The sequence below is a fragment of the Vicia villosa genome, unplaced genomic scaffold, assembly GCF_029867415.1.
Source record: "Vicia villosa cultivar HV-30 ecotype Madison, WI unplaced genomic scaffold, Vvil1.0 ctg.001494F_1_1, whole genome shotgun sequence".
NCBI lineage: Eukaryota > Viridiplantae > Streptophyta > Magnoliopsida > Fabales > Fabaceae > Vicia > Vicia villosa.
Genome location: NW_026705640.1, coordinates 116,717 through 141,534, shown reverse-complemented (window position 1 = coordinate 141,534; position 24,818 = coordinate 116,717). Strand labels below are relative to the sequence as shown.

The 24,818-nt window shown below is 34.4% G+C and overlaps 1 protein-coding gene across 1 annotated transcript; it reads right to left on the bottom strand.

Moving 5' to 3' along the window:
• Positions 1-2,052: 2,052 nt before the first annotated feature.
• LOC131635473 (cation/H(+) antiporter 1-like) lies at positions 2,053-5,092 on the bottom strand. The gene is made up of 3 exons (XM_058906089.1): positions 4,863-5,092; positions 3,620-4,603; positions 2,053-3,280 (listed from the first exon to the last, which is right to left on the bottom strand). The coding sequence occupies exons 1-3, from the start codon at positions 5,013-5,015 to the stop codon at positions 2,069-2,071; spliced, it is 2,349 nt and encodes a 782-aa protein (XP_058762072.1). The 5' UTR covers positions 5,016-5,092; the 3' UTR covers positions 2,053-2,068.
• Between the last annotated feature and the right edge of the window lie 19,726 nt (positions 5,093-24,818).

The window sequence follows — 24,818 nt, the reverse complement described above, 5'->3', positions numbered from 1 at the left end:
TCGAAATCATAGTTGTTGCTTGAAAATCACCAAAAATACACTAAGTCCTTAAGAGCGAGACAAGACCTTAGGTCGACTTCAACTGGCCATGGTTGACTACCATATTAAGCTCTTTATAAAGTGATCTTCAAATTCATACCCTACTTTCAATGTCAAAATTCTCAGCTAACTCAAGGTTTTGTGGGAAGCTTTAGGTGTTCCTAAAGAACAATGGGGTGACTTTGACATTACTTTGTCAAATGCTTGGTCTCATTGGTGATCCCGACTCATCGGGACTCTCCAATAATGGTATTAGAGATGTGGTTTGCTTTGGTTGAGGAGCGAGAGATGAATCCGGTGTTGGATCCTATTATAGGATGTGGGTGGCTCACACTTGTTGGGGGAATGTTGGGTGCAAGTGTGAGTGGTTAAAGTCTCAAATTGCCTATGAATTGGGGGAATGTTAAATTTATAAGAGAGATGACTCATTTACCTAACACCTTAAGGTTTTGGGTTGAGATTTGACGTCTCCCTCTCTTGTGGTCCTAGAGTATTGGTTCTATTTGTGTTCCGACCCTCTCGGACTCCCCAATATGTGTGATTGATATGGTGTACTTTTATTTCGTATCTTATGTGTATATTATGTAATTGTTATTACAAGTAAGCATTCAGTTATAAATTAAGAAAATTCATGTGTATATTATTGAAAAAGTTGTTTTCATACACTTTAGTTAGTGTAACCGGTTATGGTAACCGGTTACGAGCCCGTGAAGCTGAAACAGAAGTATGGTGTTTGTGGCGTAATCGGTTACGCTATTTTCCGTAACCGGTTACATTGAAGCAGACATGTTTTATTTTTCTGTTTTAATTGCTTTTGGTGATTCCAGTCATTTATAACTCTGTTATATATAAGAGACTCACTACATCCTATTGTGGTTAATGCCAATTTCTGTACTCACCCTCAATTACTCTCTCTTTCTCTCTCTTCTTTTTTTCTCTCAACTCTCAAAAACTTCATCTTCTCCAATTGAACCTAATTCTCCAGTGATCCACTTTAATTGATTTTGTATGTTGTAACATATATTATATATTATGTAATTGTTATTACAAGTAAACATTCAGTTACAAATTAAGAAAATTCATGTGTATATTATGTAATTGTTATTACTAGCATTCAGTTATAAATTAAGAAAATTCAATACATTTCACATTGTTTCAAAAAGTAAAAAATGAACTGCATCATCTTTTGATATGTCAGCAACATTTTAAAAATGGTAATGTTTACAAATTACATAGCACTAATGTATTTTAAAAATCACAAGAAAATTCGCACCATAAGGCCTATATTTTGAAATTCACAAAATATCGTATTTAGTAACTCTGTAGTTGGTACCCTTTTATAAAACCCAAACAAAATAATTTAAGATCACAATTATGTTTTTCCCTTCACCATTTAGCAAATTTAAATACAATGCTCATAAAAGAAAACTAAATTTGATGGTGATTGGTGCAGGTGAGAACGTTAAAATTTAGACAAATTATGGTCATCTAAAGCATGATAGAACATCAACTTTTATATCTTGGGTTAAATATACGTTACTATATCTAATATAGGCGATATTCGATTTACGCTTTATAAAAAAAATGTATTCTATCTTGAAATGTGAAAATTATGTCTTTTATTCCTTTAAGGGCAAAAGTTACCCTTGTAAAATTTTTTTTGACTTACTCCCCTGATTTTTACACGCTTAGGGGGTACCCTAAAATTACAGGAGTAATCTAACAAAAATGTTTTTTAAGGAGGATAAATCAAAACTCGCCTATATTTTAAGGGGTAACATATATTTAACCCTTATATATTTTATATCTGACAATTCTACTAAGACCAATTCATAGCACTCTTTTTTATATGGAATTATTTAGTCACATTATTTTCTCAAACATTATCAATTAACACATGTACCAAAAAATAGCCATTCCTAGGAGTTCATCAATTTACCATCACCAAATCAAAATCATATGTGCACCCTATGTTAATAAATTTAACTACATGAAGAAATCTAATGTTATTGTATACTTGAATACATAGCTAATAATGTATTAAACCTTTCTTAGCATCTCTATGTTGTTGAATGACCAAAACAGATCCATGAATATCAAAATCTGAAGAAGCCAACACATCACCAACTGTTCCAAGTTCAGGACATTCCTCCCAATCACTCATACCTATTGTCAATGAATTATTTCTTCTACCACCTTTTCCAACCACAAACAAAGAGTACATGTCTCCAACCTCCTTCAAACATTCCAATGTTTGCTTTCCATCCTTCACAAAATTCTCCACATATCCAATTTGTCCTAAGGTCACATGTCGGTTATAGAAATCGACCATAAACGTATTGTCAATCTCGTCGTTCTCACTCTCTTCCCCCGACAAGGACATTAGAATTTCCTTTCCGTCGTATTGTACTCCGTTTTCTTTAATTTTTTCATTTTGTGATGAAGCCGGCAAAAATCTAATAATAGTTAAGTTGATATGAGGGCATTTGGAGATTCTTAGGCTCCAAGCAATCGCCTCGCGGTCATCTGGACCTCCAAAGAAAAGTGTTGCAACATTTTGCGTGGCTTCGGATTCAATTAGCTCAGAGAAACCAAATGTCTTTGTAAGTCCTCTTTCAATGATCACACCGACGGAACAAGGCGCGTGCCTGAGAATCTTCTGATTAGTAACTACTATACTTTCTTTACCGCTTTCGAGTTTTCCATCAATGCGCTCGTGTTTGTGAAAAGGGATAAGAATTATTGTCACTTTAAGATCTTCCGCTTCATTGCAAACATCTTCATACATACTTGGGAAAGAAGATACCGTCTTTTTTTGGTGAATCAAAATCTTTGTATCTAAAGTGAATGCATCTAAGGCATTATTAATGTCCACCACATCATTTCCACCGTAGGCTTCTTCGTCATCGCTGAGGCTTCCGTTTTCTTTTTCATGGTATAACAAATTGGACTTGATTTTCTTCACAAGCTCTATCAAATGCATTAAATAAGTCGTGGAAGGTGATGCTCTTGAGCCATGGATTGCTAGTATTGTGGCGAGTACGGCAGATACCTGTCGAGGATCATATACACAAGCCAAAATTCGAAGCTCGTCTTCCATTTGTTGAGGCTCAATTGTAGTATGGTTGTTCGAAAACATTTTCGCTTCCCCTTTTGCTAGAAAAGCCACAACTAATCCTGATATGACCGTGTTCAATACTATCGATACTATCAACATATTGTAAGCATCTAAGTCAAGATCCTGTAGATGTAAAATAAACATGAAATTAGACAACAAGTTTATGAAGCATCAACACTAAAAAAATGTGTGTTCGTGTCTAGTGTTTGTTCTCCGTGTTTCATTGCAATGAGCATTAAATTAGACAATGAGTCTTTGTAGCATCAGCACAACCTATGAAAAAAGATATGCTTGTGTCAATGTCCGTATTTGTATATGTGCTTTATAGCAATGAGCATTAAATTAAATAAAAAATGTGTTTGTGTGTGATGTCTATGTCTGGTGTTTGTATGTGGTGTATGTGTCTGTGAATCGTAGCAATGAGTTAGTACATTAAAAGAAGGCAAGAAATATACTCACAACTGCATGTTTTGCTATAGCAGCAATGAACAACAAATCAGCATAACCTCTGGTATTTAATATGAAGCCAATGAAAATCCCGTCACTTGTAGGAATATTAAGGTATCGACAAACCAAAAGTGTGCCACCAAGTTTGCTACCAATGCACAACAAAATCAATATTGCTGTATCTGTTGTTTTATTCAGGCTTCGGAACACTTGTATGAGGTCACATTGTAATCCCATATACCCAAAATATATAGGAAGAACAAAATTGTAAATTGAATAACCAAGTTTATATATCAATGTCCTAGCTGTTTTTCCTTCTTTAGGAAACACCAATCCAATTATAAAACAACTAATAATACTATTGTAACCCAAAATTTCTATAAGCATTGAGCTTGTTAGAAGAAGAAAAAGTATGAGTAATAACTCAGGAGCTTTTAGGTATTTTTGGTATCGGTTTCTCGAGTTTAGCCATACGGCTAAGTATTTGTTAGTCAGAATCACAAAAGATATAGTGATAGTACACAGAAAACCATTGGAAATGTGGTTTCTTTTTTGCCAACAAATCACCACATCAAAGAACACCAAGCAGGCAATTTCGATTATCAACGCTGAGGACACTACGATTCGCCCGATATTAGACGCTGCAAAACGTAACTCGGTCGATAAACGGATCACCATCGGGGAGCTTGTGTATGATACCATTAACATGATGACCATGCAGAAATAATAAATGTTGAGATTCAAATTTAGATTTTGATACAAATAAAATGAGACTGATAGACCAAAAATTGCACCAAGTAGGGAACCACCACATGCTACCAATGTAACCAAACGTAGATTGCGCAACATGTATTGAAGGTTTGTCTCTAAACCGAATAAGAACATGAAATGTATGCGACAGAAGAAGCCCACAATTTCGTAGTAGTTTATTGAACTTGGTGGGAAGAACGTTTTTCTTATATATGGTATATGTGACATTGGTCCTAATATCAACCCAGCCTGTTGCACAATGGAATGCACAATCAATTAGTTAAAAATTTTGTAACACATATACCTTTGAAAAAAGATGTCTATGTGTCTATGTCCGTGTACACATGTCTGTATCAGACACAACACCGACACCGACAATCACTTTTTTATTCACTTTTTTAAAATGCTATTAGTGTCGGTGTTGTGTCTGGTGTTTCTGTTGTATGTGACATTGTGATAATATGGTTTCTATGCATATGAAATAAAAGATTGTTGATATTATGATTACCAGAATCTGTGCAATAGGACCAGGTTGACCCAAACTTCTAAGGAGGACATTGAAGAAATGTGATACAACAAGAATGCATGAAACTTGCATGCCCATTGAGCTAAGAGGGTTAACAAGATCATTGTTACAAAACATGGTGTGAGTGGCATCCATGTTGTGTTTCTTGTGTTTATCAAAAATCAATAAATTTGAAAAGTTATTGATATGTGAAGATCGATGATAAAGATCAAGCGTTGTTTCTGTTCTAACAAAAAAAATTGCTATCAAGGGTCTTCTGGTTCGTGTTTGTGATCCTATATTTTTGGTGGAAGACTCTCAAGAAAACATATACATACCCTTTATACTATTTGCTCCTTTACTTTAGCTTAAGCTTGCAACTAATTGTTGTCTTTGGATAGAAGTAATTGAAGCATCCAAGCCATGCACCCAAATAAAATAAAAATCTTCTAACTTGAGTTTGATCCTCGAAGACAAAATGAGTATAATAACATGTGAAAATGTTTATTTACACATAAGATTTAGAGGGTTATTATATATAAATAAAATGAATATTTATATATCAACTAACATTGTGATTTTAAGATGCATCTACTTTTGAAACTAGGATTAGTGATTTGGCATTATAAAAAGATAATAGTGAAGTAAAAATATTTTAATTCTTTTTCAATAATATATGACCGATGTTATAGATGTTAGTTACTATTTTCAAGACTCTGATTATTTGAGGGAAGGAAAATAGAAGGTTTTGGAGGGAGATTAGCATGGTTTTAAATTGTGGTTGCGGATGCGGTTGTAGTAGCGGTCACTGTGGTTATAGTTATTGTGACTGTTGCGATGCGGATTCCAGGCTTTGCGGCGTGAATTTATATTTATGAGCATAAAATATTTTATCTTATTATCTATTTTAGATTTCATATTTCTTCCATTTCCTCTCTAAATTTTCATATATATCTCATTAACAATTTGGCATCAAATTAAATATCACTAATCCTTTTAAAACATATCTTAAATCTATGACATAAATAGAAAGGAAGGATAATTTAGTAAAGTCATTATTCTCTTTCTTTCATTTATTTCTATTTCTTAATCTGTGTGAAATGGTCAATTGTGACAAATAATATGGGACGAGGGAGTAACATGATAAATTATTCTTTTGAAATTTTGTAAGTAATGTTGTCTCAGAAGAAAAAATAAAATAAAAGTAAGAAAATACACAAGTGGAGTTGCATGATCATTGTTGGAGGCAACGCGGGGGAGTCAATGATGGAGCATATTACACTTGAGACACACTTTGTGAGAGACACACCACTTGTCCACCTAAAATCTTAAGGTGATAGATGTGTGAGTTCTCTCGCTTATAAAATGTTCATTCTTCCCTTTTTTAACCAATGTGAGACTTCTTCCTCACACTTGATTCTCAACAATCATCTTTTGAATTATAATACATAAAATGTATAATCTTAATAAATCACAATTATGTTTGGGTATGATCTAGAGTATATGGAAGAAAAGTAGTATGAATTCATTCACATCTTTACGTGAATTTATTGGCATTTTCTTAGAGCATGGGAAATTTTAGAAAAATTGATAAGTCTGAATTGTTTGGTTTATAATAATTTACTCTCAACTTTGATTCAAGTCATTCTTCACTTTAAAATGAGTATAGACGGGATATGTATTAGCTTAGTGTTGATGCTTTAAAACAAGTTTGAAGTTGGTACAAGGAAGAAGGAATTTGGTGCTTCATGTCTTAGTGAATCAGATAGTCTTATTTATGTGATACGAATCATATACCTGGAACAACCATTATGGCTAAACGATTTGATTCACACTGAGACTGTGAATTAATTGATATTGTGCAAAACCCTAAAAAGTGATCTTTTAGGGAAATAAATATTAGTTTAACCCAATTAAACATGTCTAAGACTTGTGTCATGATTCTAGACTAAAATATCTCTAAGAATAAGATTAAGAACAAGGTCAAGATAGAATTATGAATAGTCAAAGATTAATGATGATCTTATTTTTAAGTATTGACTAGTAGATGTAAATGACATAAAGCATGATAGTAATCAATAAATTTTTAATGACCTTCATGATTGTTATGTTGTAATGTGATGAATGAATGATAATCTACTTATATATATATATATATATATATATATATATATATATATATATATATATATATATATATATATATATATATATATAAGCGTTGGCTTCCAGGAAAGAGAATCATTGAAGTTTCCTACCTTATGTTCATTTTGAAATGTCTCCACAAACATTTCTTGGTTTGGGGTAACGAACCTGATGGTGGCTTCATTAAATCGGGCAATAAAGTTCCTCAGTGACTTTGATAGACCCTGTCGTATATTGAACATGTTGGTTATAGATATATTCATGTGGCGGTTGGTGGCAAACTGATGCACAAGTATCTTTACCAGCTCCGAGTAGATGGTGATGGAAGCTTATGGTAGACCCATATACCATTGCAAGGTGGCATCTCTGAAGGTTCTAAACATTAATTTTCACTTTAGGAAGTCATGCGCTCCGATGATGGTCATCTGTGTACTGATGGAGACGACATGTTCATAAGGATCGTTGCGTACATAAAACTTGGCTAGAGGGGGAGGCTTAAATCCTTTAGGAACAGAAGCCTCTCATATCTCATCTGGGAGTGGTTAGAGGTCAAACACCTTCATTTCATCTAGGGGACTGGAATCTTGTTGGCGATGTTTGATGTTGTGGACATTGTCCTCCAATGTATGGCTCTAATGGTGCAATTCATTCATGGAGGCAGACATCTCTGTCAGGGTGCTGGCTTCACCACTACCACTAGTATCCTCTGACGTAGGGGATGAAGCCCTTCAATTAACCATGGTCTCAAAATGTTAGGTATAGGAGTAGAGGATGATAATGGGTATGGTAAATATGATGAAAAAGTTGTGTCTCATATTAGTTTTATCAGGGCCCCCACGGTATATGCCATTGTACTGGTTAAAAAATACGTGTGTGCGTGTGATAAACCCATATTTTTTGAGTTATTACAAGTCCTAATTCTTATTTATATCTTTTTATTTTATCATTTAGTGGTTCAATTTATTGCATTTTGTTGTTTTTAGAGTAGTTTACAAAGAGCGCAATAGGTGCTCTCTTTTGTGGTTTTTATGTGTTTGTTGCTTTTCTCTAAGATTAGTTCTGATGAGCTCGGGCATGACAGTCGGGGACACCATCTGGGAGTCTAAAAGAAAGCAGAAGGCTAGAATCAGCTAAGAGGGAAAGAGAAATAACAAAGTGGATTTCTGTAACACCCCATATTTTCTAATTTTAATTTAATCGGAAATTAAATTATTATTTAGAATTATTTGGTATTTTGTTGAATTATTGGAAAATTATGGATTAAGGGCCATTGGGCTAGAATGGTGAGATTAGTAGTATGGGGGTGCTAAGGGAGTAAGCCCATTACTAATTATTTTATGTTTTCATAAAATAAAGGAAATAAAGAAAATTGGGAAAAAGGAAAAAGGAACGTGAAAAGAAGAGCAGAGGAGATGAGAGATTGGAAAGCTGATACGTGAAAGAGGAACAGAAGAGGAAGAGGGCTAAGCAAGATCTTTGGCTAAGGTAAGGGGGGACTCTTCCGGTTAACATCTTTTATCGTATTATAGATGATGGGACTGATTTAGATGCATTGTTTGTGTCAATTGGTTATATGTTAGGTTGGGGTTTTGGGATGATTTTGATGGGAATTGTTTGACGTGATAAATTGTATGATTATATGGCTGTTATGATGATTGAATGATCCTCTTTGTGTGTTATATTGTGTTATAACATGTATGTGGCTGATATGGTGGTATTTGAGGTTCATGATATAACTTGATTTGGGTTTTGGGGATTTTGGGATGAATCCCGTAATGCTGTCAATCGATGTGAGATCTTTGGTTTTTGCCAGTTCGCGCCGCGAAGGTGGGTGCGCGCCGCGAAGGCGGAGTAATTTTCTCGTTCCGCGCCGCGAACCTGTGTTTGCGCCGCGAAGGCGTGTTTTCTATTCGTTACGCGCCGCGGACTGTGGGTGGCGCCGCGTGCTGTAGCGATAATTGTTTTCTTTGAAAAATGTAAAGATGTGTAACTTTCAAACCGTAAGTCCGTTTTAGACGCCGTTTGGGACGTTGTTCCTTAAATTGAATGCTCTACTACATGGAATGAATAAAACAATAATAACTTGATTTTATTTTAAAAAGTATCATTTTCTTCAAATGTGGTTTATCCTGGTTTTGCATAGTTGATGAGATGCAATGGCTGTGGTGTGCATAATTGGATATGTGCAATGATGTATGTTGTGATAATGTGGTTGCTTCTGTTAATTGTGCAAATGGGTGTTATCGTTGTTGCACTGTATAATGAATGATTTACCTGTTATGATGTTGTGGGTGTAATTGGTGTTTGTTATACATATATTGTTGATGTAAAATATGTATTTTATTATGGTTGAGAAATAGCATAACTGTGTATGGCTATTGATTATTGTGGTGGTTGATGATTATGACATTTGGCTGATTTATGTGGGTGATGAGCATGTTATGGTTGATACATGCATTCATAATCATTATGTGGCTGATCCTTGACGATGGTGGATCAGTGGTAGCTAATTCCCATTGTGTGGAATTAGTGAGTGGGTGTTGCCGTATCCTTGACGATGGTGGATCGGTGAGTTGGGTTATCCCAGATTTTGGTACCACATGCATATAGTTGCATTTGCATTAGGCTACTTGTGCTATTATAACATGAATGGAAGATTGTCCAATGTTATAATATGCGATGATTGTGTAATGGTTATGATTTATTTGGATGAATTATGGTGTTGTCTCTTGGTAGTGTATTCTATTTGTTGTTGTGTGTTGATGAGTACTTCCTGACAATCTGAATATAATGAAATTGGATGAATAATGTGACTATGATGTGTTATTGTTTATGATTCGATAACATTTGTTAATTGTGAATGAGACTCACCCTTACTTTGATGATTTCAGATTGGCGAGTAGCGGCTTTTGACTCGGTGAGGATTAGCTCATGAGTCAGTTTATTTGGTATAGCGTCGGTGTCATGCTCTGATATTGTAACACTGGGGGAACGTTAGTTTAGAGTTTATGATGATACTCTATTTTGTTGTTATTGGAGTAATTTTGTGAGATATTGCATAGATGATGTTATGCTTATCTGTTGATTAATGTTCCGCTGTATAGAAACATGATTTTGTTAAATGGATGATTTTCCCCTAAGTGAAGCATGACAATTGATTTATGATAATTTGTTTTAAATTGGAATTGTGGCACCCTTGTTTTCATGTTTTACTCTGAATTATTTTATTAATTTCCGCGGGGTTTAGAAGGGTGTTACAATAGTGGTATCAGAGCAGGTCGGTCCGTCCGGCCAATTGTTGAGTCAGTTGAGTTGCGCGACAGTTGTATACTGTCGGCATTTTTATTCCTTGGTATGCGACATGTGAGTGAATCACTGTCGGTACTTGGTTGTTTGTTGCAGGTGTGGGATTGAAACAAGTGGGGGAGAAGCTTCGCTTCTCGGTTATGTTTCAGTTGAAGAAGATTGATTCAGTAGGCTGTTGTTGGAAACAGTGCGAGCGTTGTCGGAGTTTATTGTTTCCCGAGTTGAAGGTGACTTGGAATTAAGACTTCACTGGGAATTGAGTTGGAAAATCTTGAAGGAATATGATTAGAGGTAATTGAAAGTTATTGTAAGAGAAGGAAATTGGAAAGTTGCAATGTGTCAGCTCTGCTGGTGTGCTGCGAAGTTGTCAGTTGTGTAGCCTTACACCTCAGAAGAGGTTCAGCTGCAAGTTTGCGAAGAGGATTAATGTAGTAATGTTTCAGAAATCGCACTTCGGCGATAGGATGGGTTGCTCAAGTCATAAGAATGTTTGGGAGTGAAGAGATACGATAAGGGGCTGGTTGGAATGTGACAGAGTTGAAGAGAATGAGTTTTGGAGAGAGATTTTCGTAAGTAAAACGCAGGAAAATTGCTGAATAGCTGCGGAACTTCGAAAATTCATAACTGGAGTTCTGGACACCCGAATTGAGTTCCGTTTGAAGCGTCGGAAAGCTAATGAGATGAACTTTGTTATAAAAATGGTTGCAACAGCTGTAAGATAATTAATTGTGACAGGAATGACGTTGGCAAGAGGCGAAGTTACGGTTACTCTTGTTCTTATAACTAGACTTGTTTATTGGTACTGCACGGGATGTCAGTGTCAGTGTTGAAGGGATCGAAGGAACAATTAGCAGGTTTGTTGAGGAGTAATTTTAAGAATTGAATTTACCAATTGAGGATTTTTGGATATATCGTATAGAGTGTCACTGCATGATGTCAGTGTTGCATTTTTCGGGCAATGATTGGAAAATTCATATCTTGAGTTCCGAGTGTCGGATTGATGTGCCGTTTGAACCTACGAAGAGGAGGGATTATGTTCTAATTTATGGGAGAGTTATAAATACAGTAGAGTGACCTTATGAGGAAAGGTTCTGAAGTCGGTTATGGAAGCGTGAAACTTGTTGAATAAGAATGCTTACTACCGTGATTGTTGGAAACAAAATTGAGTGTAACATGTTGTTGATGAGATGTTCGGTAATAAGGATGGTTTGAGGGCCGATGAATTTTAGTGAAGAGTGCATTAGTAGTAAAGATGGAATAAACTTTAGAACTCTTGGAATCGTAATTGTGATGGCAAAGTAACGATAAGTATAAAAGAAGAATTTCAAAGGATTCCTGACACCTATTGAATGTGAGGAAGACTTTGTTGAGATGTCGAGTGGAATGATAATTAGGCACGAAATATGTCGTAAAATTTGGAGTAGGACCACGAGTTATGAACGTTGTCTTGGTCTTGCAGGTTAATGGTATGGTTTAAGATTCGAAGTGTTTTGGGATTATAAGAGTTGAAGTACCTCTTTGATCAGAAAGGGCCTAATATGAGGCGACAGAGATGATTAGAGTATTTTTCTAGGATTATAATTTTGGTTTGAATTACCATCCTAATGAGGAAAATATTGTGCTATTGTGTTGCGTAAGAAGTCCTTAAAATGTCGGTGCTAACGATGAATGAGTTGGATTTAATTGGACAATTTAGAGACTTGAGTTAGTATGTGAAGGCACTCCTAATAGTGTTAGATTGAGTGTGCTAGAAGATGACTAGTAGTATTCTTAACAAGATTAGAGAAGGTCAGAAAGATGATGTTGACTTGATCGATAGGTTGACTTTGAATTACCAAAGTAAAGGCGGTGAATTCAGAATCGACGAAAACGATGTAATGAGGATGAGTGATTGGATTTGTGTTTTGATGTTTTGAGCTTCGGAAGAATGTTCTAGAAGGAGGACACCGTAGTGGATTATTGAACTATGACGATGTTAATGAGTTTGGGTGCAAACTCGGAAATGGACACTATTATGTAGTAACGACGGTTTATGCTTAAATATGATTTTCAACTAATATTGACAAATTTAGGACTTGATCACCCTAAATCTCTTGTTGGTAGTAGACGGAAATCATATAGATGGGATGAACTTGTTTTGTTACCTTAATGGTATAAGTTGTGATGGATATTAAGCCGTGAGGATAATCACTCACTATGTTGTGTAAACTTATGAAGAAGCGAATATGAAAGAGTGCAACATGGTGGATGATGACTTAAGATGGGTAATCAGAGTCGCGCAGCGAAAGTGTGATGAGGAGTAGTGTTATGAGTACTACTCGCGGGAAGTAAGGAATTAATATGTCGGAAGCCTACATAGAGAATATGTATTGATCTATATGTTGGATTTAGAATTCAGTGGATGTAAGGATGTCGTGTCGGAGAATTATAACTCTTTTGAATAATTGCCGAGATGATGAATATGTTATTATGGTTGTGCGTAATTAACGAGTATGTATTCGGCGAAGTTAAGATGACGAGTTGATACTATATGATATTATAATAATTTTGTTTCATTGTTAGGGTGATATTGTGGATTCCAGATATAATAAGGAATTATACTCTATGAAGGACGAAGTTGATTTAATTCTTAAAGAAGAGTGAGATTCAGTTTGAGTTATTTTGTAAGAAATGGTGTATTGAGGATGACGAGTGTGATTATAATTACTTGTGTGTGCACTCATTCCGATGGTTGGAATGTTTAATAGATGAGGTAAATCAGGAATTTGGTTTTGAGTGCGAGTAAGTATTGATGAGTGGTGGACTAGTACCATGGATGGTAAAGAATGATTCTTGAACGAATGAGTAAAGAGAGTCGGAATCGGGTAAAACTCAGAAATCTATTTGGTATAGATGATTGTGATGAGTAGCCAGAGTAGCGCGGAAAAAGTGGAATGTAATGTGTTGGATAATTACTGGTGTGACTTAAGAGGAGTTAGATAATTGGGATCCAATGGTATAGGAATATGAGTATTGAGTTTCTTGAAGGAAGCGGTTAGTGAAAAGTGTAAGTATTATTTTATCGCTCAGATGGAAGAATATGCCTAAGGTTGGTGTGTTTGGTAGATGGTATGCATTACTACAGTGTTGATCAGTGTGATCATACTATAGATTGTGTAATTGTATTACTCGGTTGTTGAGAGTATTGTATAGGTTGTACCTCAATGTTCTGTTGTTGTTAACCTTTTGGAGATATAGCGAGTGGTATATTTTTGGATAACCAAATGCGACGTAAGAACTGGGATTTGAATGTATGAAACATGTTTCCTGTTGATTATGTCAGATGGATTTTTGGGGATTGACTGATGGTAATATTAATTGAGAGCTGGAGACTCAGGTAAAGGACTCTTATACGAGCTGGTTACTTGAGGTATGTTTTCGAGGACGAAAACTCTTTTAGTGGGGGAGAGTTGTAACACCCCATATTTTCTAATTTTAATTTAATCGGAAATTAAATTATTATTTAGAATTATTTGGTATTTTGTTGAATTATTGGAAAATTATGGATTAAGGGCCATTGGGCTAGAATGGTGAGATTAGTAGTATGGGGGTGCTAAGGGAGTAAGCCCATTACTAATTATTTTATGTTTTCATAAAATAAAGGAAATAAAGAAAATTGGGAAAAAGGAAAAAGGAACGTGAAAAGAAGAGCAGAGGAGATGAGAGATTGGAAAGCTGATACGTGAAAGAGGAACAGAAGAGGAAGAGGGCTAAGCAAGATCTTTGGCTAAGGTAAGGGGGGACTCTTCCGGTTAACATCTTTTATCGTATTATAGATGATGGGACTGATTTAGATGCATTGTTTGTGTCAATTGGTTATATGTTAGGTTGGGGTTTTGGGATGATTTTGATGGGAATTGTTTGACGTGATAAATTGTATGATTATATGGCTGTTATGATGATTGAATGATCCTCTTTGTGTGTTATATTGTGTTATAACATGTATGTGGCTGATATGGTGGTATTTGAGGTTCATGATATAACTTGATTTGGGTTTTGGGGATTTTGGGATGAATCCCGTAATGCTGTCAATCGATGTGAGATCTTTGGTTTTTGCCAGTTCGCGCCGCGAAGGTGGGTGCGCGCCGCGAAGGCGGAGTAATTTTCTCGTTCCGCGCCGCGAACCTGTGTTTGCGCCGCGAAGGCGTGTTTTCTATTCGTTACGCGCCGCGGACTGTGGGTGGCGCCGCGTGCTGTAGCGATAATTGTTTTCTTTGAAAAATGTAAAGATGTGTAACTTTCAAACCGTAAGTCCGTTTTAGACGCCGTTTGGGACGTTGTTCCTTAAATTGAATGCTCTACTACATGGAATGAATAAAACAATAATAACTTGATTTTATTTTAAAAAGTATCATTTTCTTCAAATGTGGTTTATCCTGGTTTTGCATAGTTGATGAGATGCAATGGCTGTGGTGTGCATAATTGGATATGTGCAATGATGTATGTTGTGATAATGTGGTTGCTTCTGTTAATTGTGCAAATGGGTGTTATCGTTGTTGCACTGTATAATGAATGATTTACCTGTTATGATGTTGTGGGTGTAATTGGTGTTTGTTATACATATATTGTTGATGTAAAATATGTATTTTATTATGGTTGAGAAATAGCATAACTGTGTATGGCTATTGATTATTGTGGTGGTTGATGATTATGACATTTGGCTGATTTATGTGGGTGATGAGCATGTTATGGTTGATACATGCATTCATAATCATTATGTGGCTGATCCTTGACGATGGTGGATCAGTGGTAGCTAATTCCCATTGTGTGGAATTAGTGAGTGGGTGTTGCCGTATCCTTGACGATGGTGGATCGGTGAGTTGGGTTATCCCAGATTTTGGTACCACATGCATATAGTTGCATTTGCATTAGGCTACTTGTGCTATTATAACATGAATGGAAGATTGTCCAATGTTATAATATGCGATGATTGTGTAATGGTTATGATTTATTTGGATGAATTATGGTGTTGTCTCTTGGTAGTGTATTCTATTTGTTGTTGTGTGTTGATGAGTACTTCCTGACAATCTGAATATAATGAAATTGGATGAATAATGTGACTATGATGTGTTATTGTTTATGATTCGATAACATTTGTTAATTGTGAATGAGACTCACCCTTACTTTGATGATTTCAGATTGGCGAGTAGCGGCTTTTGACTCGGTGAGGATTAGCTCATGAGTCAGTTTATTTGGTATAGCGTCGGTGTCATGCTCTGATATTGTAACACTGGGGGAACGTTAGTTTAGAGTTTATGATGATACTCTATTTTGTTGTTATTGGAGTAATTTTGTGAGATATTGCATAGATGATGTTATGCTTATCTGTTGATTAATGTTCCGCTGTATAGAAACATGATTTTGTTAAATGGATGATTTTCCCCTAAGTGAAGCATGACAATTGATTTATGATAATTTGTTTTAAATTGGAATTGTGGCACCCTTGTTTTCATGTTTTACTCTGAATTATTTTATTAATTTCCGCGGGGTTTAGAAGGGTGTTACAATTTCTATGGCATACGAGGCAAAAATAGGCATTGGAAGGAAAATTGTTTTGAATGAATAAGAACAAAGGCGCTAGAAGATAAAAAGTAGTACATAGTACACCCCTTATGAGCGCTCCATGCAACAAAAGGACAAGTTTCACCTGCTCCTCTACTTTTGCACTATGTCATGCTACACTTTGTCCCCCACCATTGTCTGTACCTGATTTTTATGTTGTACGAAGGAGAAGAAAATGGGGAACTTTGTTGATTTTACCTTGGTCCTGATTTGATTTGTTCTCAAGCCCATGATCCAAGACAAATGGAAAAACCCTAGATCATGTGTAACATCCCGATTTTTATTAATTATATTAGTAATTATATTATTTGGTGTTTTTAATAATTATTTGCTTAATTTAGTCATTTGTGATGTTTATTGAAATTTTCGCATTTTGGGACGATTTAGTCGATATTAATTTGGGATAGCGGATCGATATTTAATCGAAAATTTTAATATTTTTAGTATTAGAAATATTAATGAGTTAATATTTAGCGTTTTGAGAATTTTCTAAGTAATTAAGATTAGACCGAAAATATGAGACATTGAGTTATTAGAGGATTTTATCCGTATTTATTTTACTATATTATTTTATGTTACTTTGTGTGTTAATTATTTATTTAATTGTTATGTGATATAATAATTAATTTAATTAATTAATTTTGTGTATAATTGTGTTTATTTGGTTTAATGGGTTAATTGAGTTATTAAAGATTATATCTAATTGGGCCTATTTATTAGAAATAGAAGTAATTGGATGTTATTTCCTTAAGCCCATTAAGAGGAAATAAGATAGTAAGGGTTTGAGTGAGAGTGAGAGATATCATTTCATTTTGCTGATTTTTTTTTAAGAGAAGAGAAAGGGGAGAAAGGAGGCTAAGAGAGGAGAAGAGCAAAAGCTAGGTTTGAAGAAATTGAAGAGCTAAGGGGGAGAATCCTTATTATTATGGGTTAGTATGATTGGGTCAATGGGTAGAAACATATTTAGGTTGAAATCCCTAATTTTTATGGTTTTGACATTGTTAGATTTTGATGAGTAATCCTTAATATATGATGATAAATTGTGTTTGGAATTGATATATTGATGAAACTGAGAGATAAATTGAGAACCTATTTTGATGTTTTACATACTGAGTATGTCAATTGGTACGTACTGAATACGTTAATACTTATGGTCTGTGAGGAGAAAAACAAATTAATTGGTACTGTAGCGGTTCATGTTTAGTAGGTGCATTGTTTAGTATATTATCTAATAATGTTAGATATAGCTAATGTCAATATTGTAATGATATGTAGTGACTAATATGACAATTGATAAGCCTAGTGGATACTTTAGTGACTGTGGTACCTGCAACATGTTTGTATCATAATATATTATCATATAAGTTTTCAATGACCAAAAGAAAATAAATAAATAAATGTGACTATATGTTTGCTTTACAAGAAAAAGAGTATGGTTGTTTATTTCTAGTTTTATGTGTAAACTTGATATCATATACTTTCTTCTAGAAATTTAGAAGTTTTATTTTAGAAAGTGTATGACTTTATTGAGATGAAAAAATTTAAATAGCAATGTTTATAAAAAAAATTACATAAAAAACAAGGTTTTCAAAAAATTTACCAAAATGTCTAGGTTTTGCAGGACCCCCTAGAGTATGCGCCAAACCATTTGGCGCATTAGTATAAAATTTTTTGAGTTAGCCAATTCATTTGGCTTAAATGTTGAAAAGTTAAAAAAAAAAAAAAAATTTCACATTTACGCCAAACCATTTGGCGCATACTCCTAATTTTTATACTAATGCGCCAATTCATTTGGCGCATACTCCAGGGGGTCTTCAAAACCTAGACACTTTGGTAAATTTTTTGAAAAACTTGTTTTTTTGGTAATTTTTTTTTAAACCTTGTTATTTAAATTTTTTTTCCTTTATTGATACTTTGATGATGATATTATTACTACAGGCACATGGAACAAAAGATAGATTTTGTTTAGAATAATTGAAATAGGAAACACATAAATTGAATCAATAAATGTAAATCTCTTCCAACTGGTGTGAGAATGATATGTTACTGATATAGGTACTGTAGCGGCATTTAAAGCTAATTGAGAAAATCAGTTTAATTATTTCAAGTTTACTAATATGTATATTAAATAATACTTAATAATAACATTAATAAATACTGATCAATTATTATTAGTTTACATTTTTTTTTTAATTTTGAGTTAGAAATAAATATTTGGGTTATTTGGCTAATTTAAAGTATTTCCAATTTCGTTAGAGTTATCGATAGAGTTGTCAATAGAGTCGTTAGAGTTGTCAACAAAGTTGTCAGGGTTGTTTTAAGTTATTAAGAGTCATACTTTTAATTGTTTTGCGTAATTCTGACATGTTTAGATTGTCAGTTTAGGATGTCGGGGTTTACATTATCGTTGAAACTTTACAAATTCATAACTTTTAAACCGTGAATCTGTTTTGAGTACCGTTTGAAGCGTTAGAAAGCTAGCGTGACATTCTTTTCAATAAAAATAGTTTTGTTGGCAGTAGGTGATATTAATTGCATTGAGCCAATTTGATTGGATTATGTTCGGACTTGGATCAATTATTTGCTCTATCGGTAAATTACACTATTTTGAGAATTTGTCCGTAATTGTGTTGTTGGCTCGAATATTTATGTTGAAAATAATATATTGCTATGCCAATGATGTCGTTTTGATAATGTGTATATTCATATATATATGATAAATGTGAATTGACATGAGATAGTATGGATATTAGTGTTAATTGGCCTTTTATATGTGAATGATATGTATGTGTTGTGAATGTTGTGTACAATTGGTAAATAATTCATCGAGTTGAATTATTGTGATATGCGGAATATTAAGATGGTAGAGATGATCTTAATTGCATAATTGGTTGGTAATTGTACATTCATTCATGGCATAGTCGGCTTTATTGTGGAAGCGGTGAAACTGTGGGTTCACATGGTATTAGACGGTGATCCTTAAATGGAAATAGACGTAGATTACGTTGATCCTTAATTGGAAACATGCGTAGTGGCTTTGATCTTGTCCGGATTGGAAGCGGCTTGGATTCTAGAGTAAATTCGGAAAGCGGTAAACTATATGTTTACATTTGGTGGCTTCGATCTTGTCCGGATCTGGAGCGTGGCTAGATTCTATATGAATCGGAAGCGGTGGAACTTTGGGTCCATATTGGGTACCACATGCATAGTGTCACATATCTTGCATTGAGTCACATTAGAGTTATGTGATAATTGAATATGTGAAATTGATGTAGTTGTGATATGTGTATGAGTTTGATAATTGAAATGAGTGATGTTTGGATAAATACTTGGTTAAATGTGTGAATGTGTGATAATTGTGGTTGTGTGCATAGTTGGAAATATAGTATTGAAATTGGAATATCATACTCTTGATACTTGTTGAATGCTTAATATATGTGAATATATGGATTAGTATTATTTTATATGATTAGGCAAGGTGTGATAAATTCCTATAATTGTTGATTTAACCATTGTATCTTATTATATTTTCTTCATAATGATTCGTATTCTCACCCTTCTGTTTTATTGTTGCCCTCGTTTGGCGACATGCAGGTTTTAGCATTAGTGGCTCGTGCATGATCTAGCCGGAGTTTTCTTCCGTGTTTGTTAAAGATTAGGTAGTGAGTAAATGCTCTGGTCATGTAACACTGGGTAGACTAGTCATTTGAACTCATGTTTCATTCGGTTATGTATTATGTTTGACTTGAGTCTTGTTATTTTGCTACTTGCTGTTGAGACGCTTTTAAGCCAAATATTCCGTATTATGTTTTTTTTATGTTGAGATGATTATTGAGACTTGATCATGGTATGGGACATGAATCATTTTATGAGATACATGAGTATTTAGTATTCTCCGCTGTGAATGCATATTCTGGAGAAATTATGATTAATTGAGAAGTGTTAATTGAAATGACCAGGTGTATCGTATATTGTAAATGAATGCTGCCGATTTTTTAAAAGTTTTTAGTTTTCGAAAACATCGATGTGACACCCTTTTGTTTATATGCATGCTTAATTACTCTGATTATATATTCAATATTTTGGGGTATTATAAGGGGTGTTACATTAGTGGTATCAGAGCCTGGTTTCGATCCAGGGACCTGTGGGTTATGGGCACTGTCATACCCCAAAATTTGCCCACGAGTTCGAATCCCACTACTGACAGTTCTTTTTTATTACTAACTTAATTTCCCTTTTTAAATTATTTTTTCTTAAAATCACAAAAAAATAATAATAATAATAATATTAAGTTTTAATATTTAAATGGTATTTTCATAGCTTATTAAAAGATGTTTTTTACTTTATTCACATTTTATTCACAAAACAAATAAAAAATTTTTTTTTTCATTTGTAATATTTTTCCTCTTTAGTATAGTTTTGTTACTTTAAGAAAATATCTTTGTAATTGACTAAAATATATCAAAAATTATAATCAAATCAAATTTGATTTAAATTATTGATTATATTAGTTATTAGATTGATTATTACTCCTTTTTATTTTTGACCTAATCCTTTTAATATAAATAGGAACTAACAATTAACCAATTTGGAGGGACTAACCCCTATCTTCTCACGTACAGTAACAACAACTAATCCTAATTCACAGAAAAAAACTGCTCCCACGTACAGATTCTCAGTCACAAAAAAACAAATTCGTTTTCCAAATTGCAACTGAATTCAAGGCCTCTTGAAGATCAAACAAGCATGCTAGAAGGATTCTGAAACGTTTCCAATCGTTCCCAGGTGCTGCAGCGTAGCGAATCGCCCTCACCATATCACGGTTTGTTTCAGTTTTCGTTCAAAATCGATTGCATTCATTCGGTCATTATAAATATGTTTTAATTACGTATTCATGTTAGTAATGGTATTTGCAACGTATTGGAATGGTTTAATTTGAGATTAAGTGCAGGGATCATGATCTGCCATTGTTAGATTGCAGAGCTTTGAATTGGGTTTTTTAGTTTGAGGCAAAATTGAATCAAATCGATGGCATCACTGAAACCGTGGCACCAATTCCAATCGGATCATGCTTTTACTTTAAATTTATATTAGGTGTTGTTAATTTATGAAGGTTGCAGGTTCAAGAAAATACATAAAAAACGTTGTTGTTTTTCAGCATCCAACGAGGAAGATGAAGAGAAGCTGGGCGTGAGACCTTTTTTTAGTTTAATTAGCGACTTTGTTTTTTATATTACGATTGTTGTTCATGACATTAACAGCAAATCAAGCGTGGTCTAGTGGTGAAGCGACGAGTGATAAAGGTGTTCATGCGCAAGGGCAGGGGATCGATCCCTGCCTCATGCGTTTTGTTTCTTTATTTTTCCATGACTAACAATGCTCACAGATTCAGTGTTGGCAGCCCATGCACGCATACGACGCACTGGCTAATCCTAGCCTTAAGATCCAACCAGCTCAAGATCCAACGTCCCACAACGCAAGTCCATCATGGACCCTCACCAACGAGCCACAACTGATCAGAAGTTAAGTATTTTAGAATTTTTTTTAATTTTAATTACACAGCCACTTTACTTTATTATATATATATATATATATATATATATATATATATATATATATATATATATATATATATATATATATACTTGTTTTATTTGTTTTTTTTCTTTCTTTTATTTACATAAAACTTTATAATAATAATCAAACATTTTATTTTTTTTAATAATATTTAATATTTAAAATTTTTCCTTTTGATTTAATATATGAATATATTATTTTATCTTCTTAATTATTTATTTATTTTAGAAAATTCATATATGCATTATTTAAATTCCAAAAATTCCTAATAAATTATTTTCACACTCGATTTAATTAATTAGGTCGTAAGACCAATAATTAATTAAATCCATTTACCATTATACTCAATTTGAATCCTAATTAGGGTTTGCCCTACACTGAATACATTTTATTTTTCATGCCTTTTCAGGGTTACTCTTAAAGCGCCTTCCGACTACGCGCCACGATTTTCACGAAGTTAAGTATTAATTTATTTCAAAGTCTATTTTGTTTCCGTTGATTTTAGGGTTTGCCCTTATATTTCTTGAACTATGCATACATTCACCGATTATCTGCCTTTGCCATTTTTTAGGGTTAACTCCGAGGCTTCCCCCACCAACCATATCAGATCAAATGCAAAAAGTTAAGTGCCCTTTATTTAATTACTTATTTCAAATTATTGTCTCGACCTTCTTATTTTAGGGTTAGAGACGTTCGCCTCTGAATTAGCCATACACTCACCCAATTTTTGGTTTGTTTGCCTTTTCAGGGTTCGTTGATCGCCAAAGCTACGAGTTTGGTAACCCTAAACTCTAATCTTTATTCTTTCTGTTTAATTATTACTTGTGTCAAACCCTGATTAAGGGATCCGCTGGTTTCATTGTCCCCTCCCCCGTATTACTGTTTCTTTGCCTTATGTTATCTGCGTGGCTAGTAATTTAGGGAGTGACAACCATTAAACTGAATTAGCCTCACTAATTTACAAGATAATATAATTGAATATAATCACGTGATTGGTGCACACACGCACGCTTTTGGGTAACCCTCTCTGTTGCCTGTTGCCTTGTTGCCTTGTGTTTTTGCAGAATAGCCAGTCCCTCGAATATGAGGATACCTCAGCCATGTTGCCTCGATAAAAGGTCATGAGACCCTAAAATGATGCTGCCTTCGATACACTAACACGACCTCGACCCTCGGAAGTTGCCCACGGAAAAAGGCTGAGGTATCTTCTGGCTGCCTATGAAATGGCTTATTCTGATCCTTGCCTTAGACTACCTGCCCTTCTATGGCATGGGACAGTCTTATGGCAAAGGATGCTTCGACGACCCTTCAACCTCCAAACGAAAGGCTTCCTGCCCTCTTATGGCAAGGATAGACCCTTTCATTCTGAAAGGCTAAAAAGAGACCTATCATCTGAGTTTAAGGTAATTGCCCCTAATTGCCTTGCAATGCTCAAACCTTTTTATTATATTCTTTCTCATAATTTTTCAAAAGGGCTACGCTCATTTACGAGCTAAAGTCCCTATCTCTTTCATCTACATTTTCTAAACAAACGAGCAAGCAAAGCAATTAAGAGCCCATGGAAAACCATGGATGCAAAGGGTGCCTTACACCTTCCCTTTGCATAAATTACCCCCCGAACTTAGATTTCTTTAAAAAAGGTTTTTTTCTGTTTCTTTTTGCCTTTCCGAATATTGTTTGGATAAAAAAAAGTCGGTGGCGACTCTTGCTTACCGCGACATTTCGATCGATAAAAAGTCAGTTCACCGTATTACAGGCACCTATAAAAGAAAAGTTCATCATTTGTTAGAAAATATTACATAGAACAAAACCAATGAAGGAATAGGTTAAGTTAAAGACGGAGTTTCTTCTTCTCACCACCTCATGTGCCTACTACTGAATCCTGGCTTGATAGAAGCTGTCACTTGTTGATTATCCATTGCAAAAAGATGAGGTGTTTCTTTTAGGTTGTTATTCCTTTTCTACTTTGTATTTAATAATGAGTAGTTTAAGACTAGCATTATAGTTTGTACTCAGCTCATCATGAGCTAAAACCTTTGTTGAGCAATGAAAAAGTTGATATAATGTACTTTTTATGTTAAATAATGTGTTGTTCATGTCTTATTTTATCATGTGTTAACTTTCTATGAATATGTTTCTTTGATTGATCAACTTGGAAAAAGATAAAAGTTTATTGTTGTGAGAAATCCATTAATAAGTGCATTTCATGATAAAAATAGTTGAAAATAGTAGGATAAAGATATTCACTAGAATAACTCCTTAAAGATAAGTAGCTACAACCATAAAGGTTTTTCATAGTGAAAACATACGTGCTTTAGGGTTACATGTGAGGCTTAGATATTTGTCCCCTTTATCCAAAAGTATATGTTTTTGATGTTGTAGAGATACACCTTTAAATCACTTTTTGACCTTTCCTATCACGACAGTGCATATCATGTACACATAAATTATTATGTTATATTAATGGATCATTGTCCAACATACTCTCTATATTTGTCAAGCCACGTTTTTAACATTGTTCTACTTTTGTTCACTACTAAATTGAACCGGTGACAATCATATATTGTAGTTTCTCTAAAGTTGGCATGCATTTTGGTAAAACATACTGAGGAAGATCATGTTGAAAGAAATTCAAGATGACCTAGCGTTCAGACTTCAACATGTCAAACAAGATGTCACAACATGTCTGGTATGACATTCTAGCTGCAGAAGCTGATCTGTCAAGTGAATCAGGCGTTTTCATTGCTACAGGAATCTCGTGTTTCAGCTACAGAATATTTGGGAATAATCAATTAGTTGATGTGTTATCTAAGATTGATTCAATCAAGAGATTTCCACACTTTCTATTTTCTTGGAGAACAAGTAGCAGATATTTGGCAGCCTCTTTGCTGCATTTTGAAGCCCAGTCTAGTTGATGATAAACTTATAAATAAAAGGGCTGTAACCTAGTTTTAGGTGGAACTGATATTTGTGTTTTAGGGTTATAGGAATCCTTATTTTTTTTGTAAGTTCCATATATGTGCATTCACAAACCTGTAGGTGCTGAATGTTGTGTGATCTCCGAAGCTGTTAAGCAAGGAGAGTATTTCGTCCTCATAAGCTTTTAAACATCGAAGATTGTATGTCTTGGAAGAGTGTCTTCTGGTTTTATTGTGTGTGTTATTTTGTCACAGGGTGTTGTGACCGGAGGGATTTGAGGAGGGCCTCATACCTAGGTGAGTCTTAGGTATAAGTCATAGGAAGAGTAGTGATTAAGTGAGGAGTTGTAAACGGGGGGAGGGGTTTAATTCTGAATTAATATTATCAGATATTGGTTTCGTCCATGGCTTG

Bases quoted from the DNA above. Each gene is read 5' to 3' on its own strand.
- LOC131635473 (XM_058906089.1), bottom strand. From the start codon at position 5,015: ATGGATGCCACTCACACCATGTTTTGTAACAATGATCTTGTTAACCCT. The intron at 4,604-4,862 runs GTAATCATAATA...ATTGTGCAACAG, and splicing joins GTCCTATTGCACAGATTCTG to GCTGGGTTGATATTAGGACC. The intron at 3,281-3,619 runs GTTGTGAGTATA...TTACATCTACAG, and splicing joins CTGCTATAGCAAAACATGCA to GATCTTGACTTAGATGCTTA.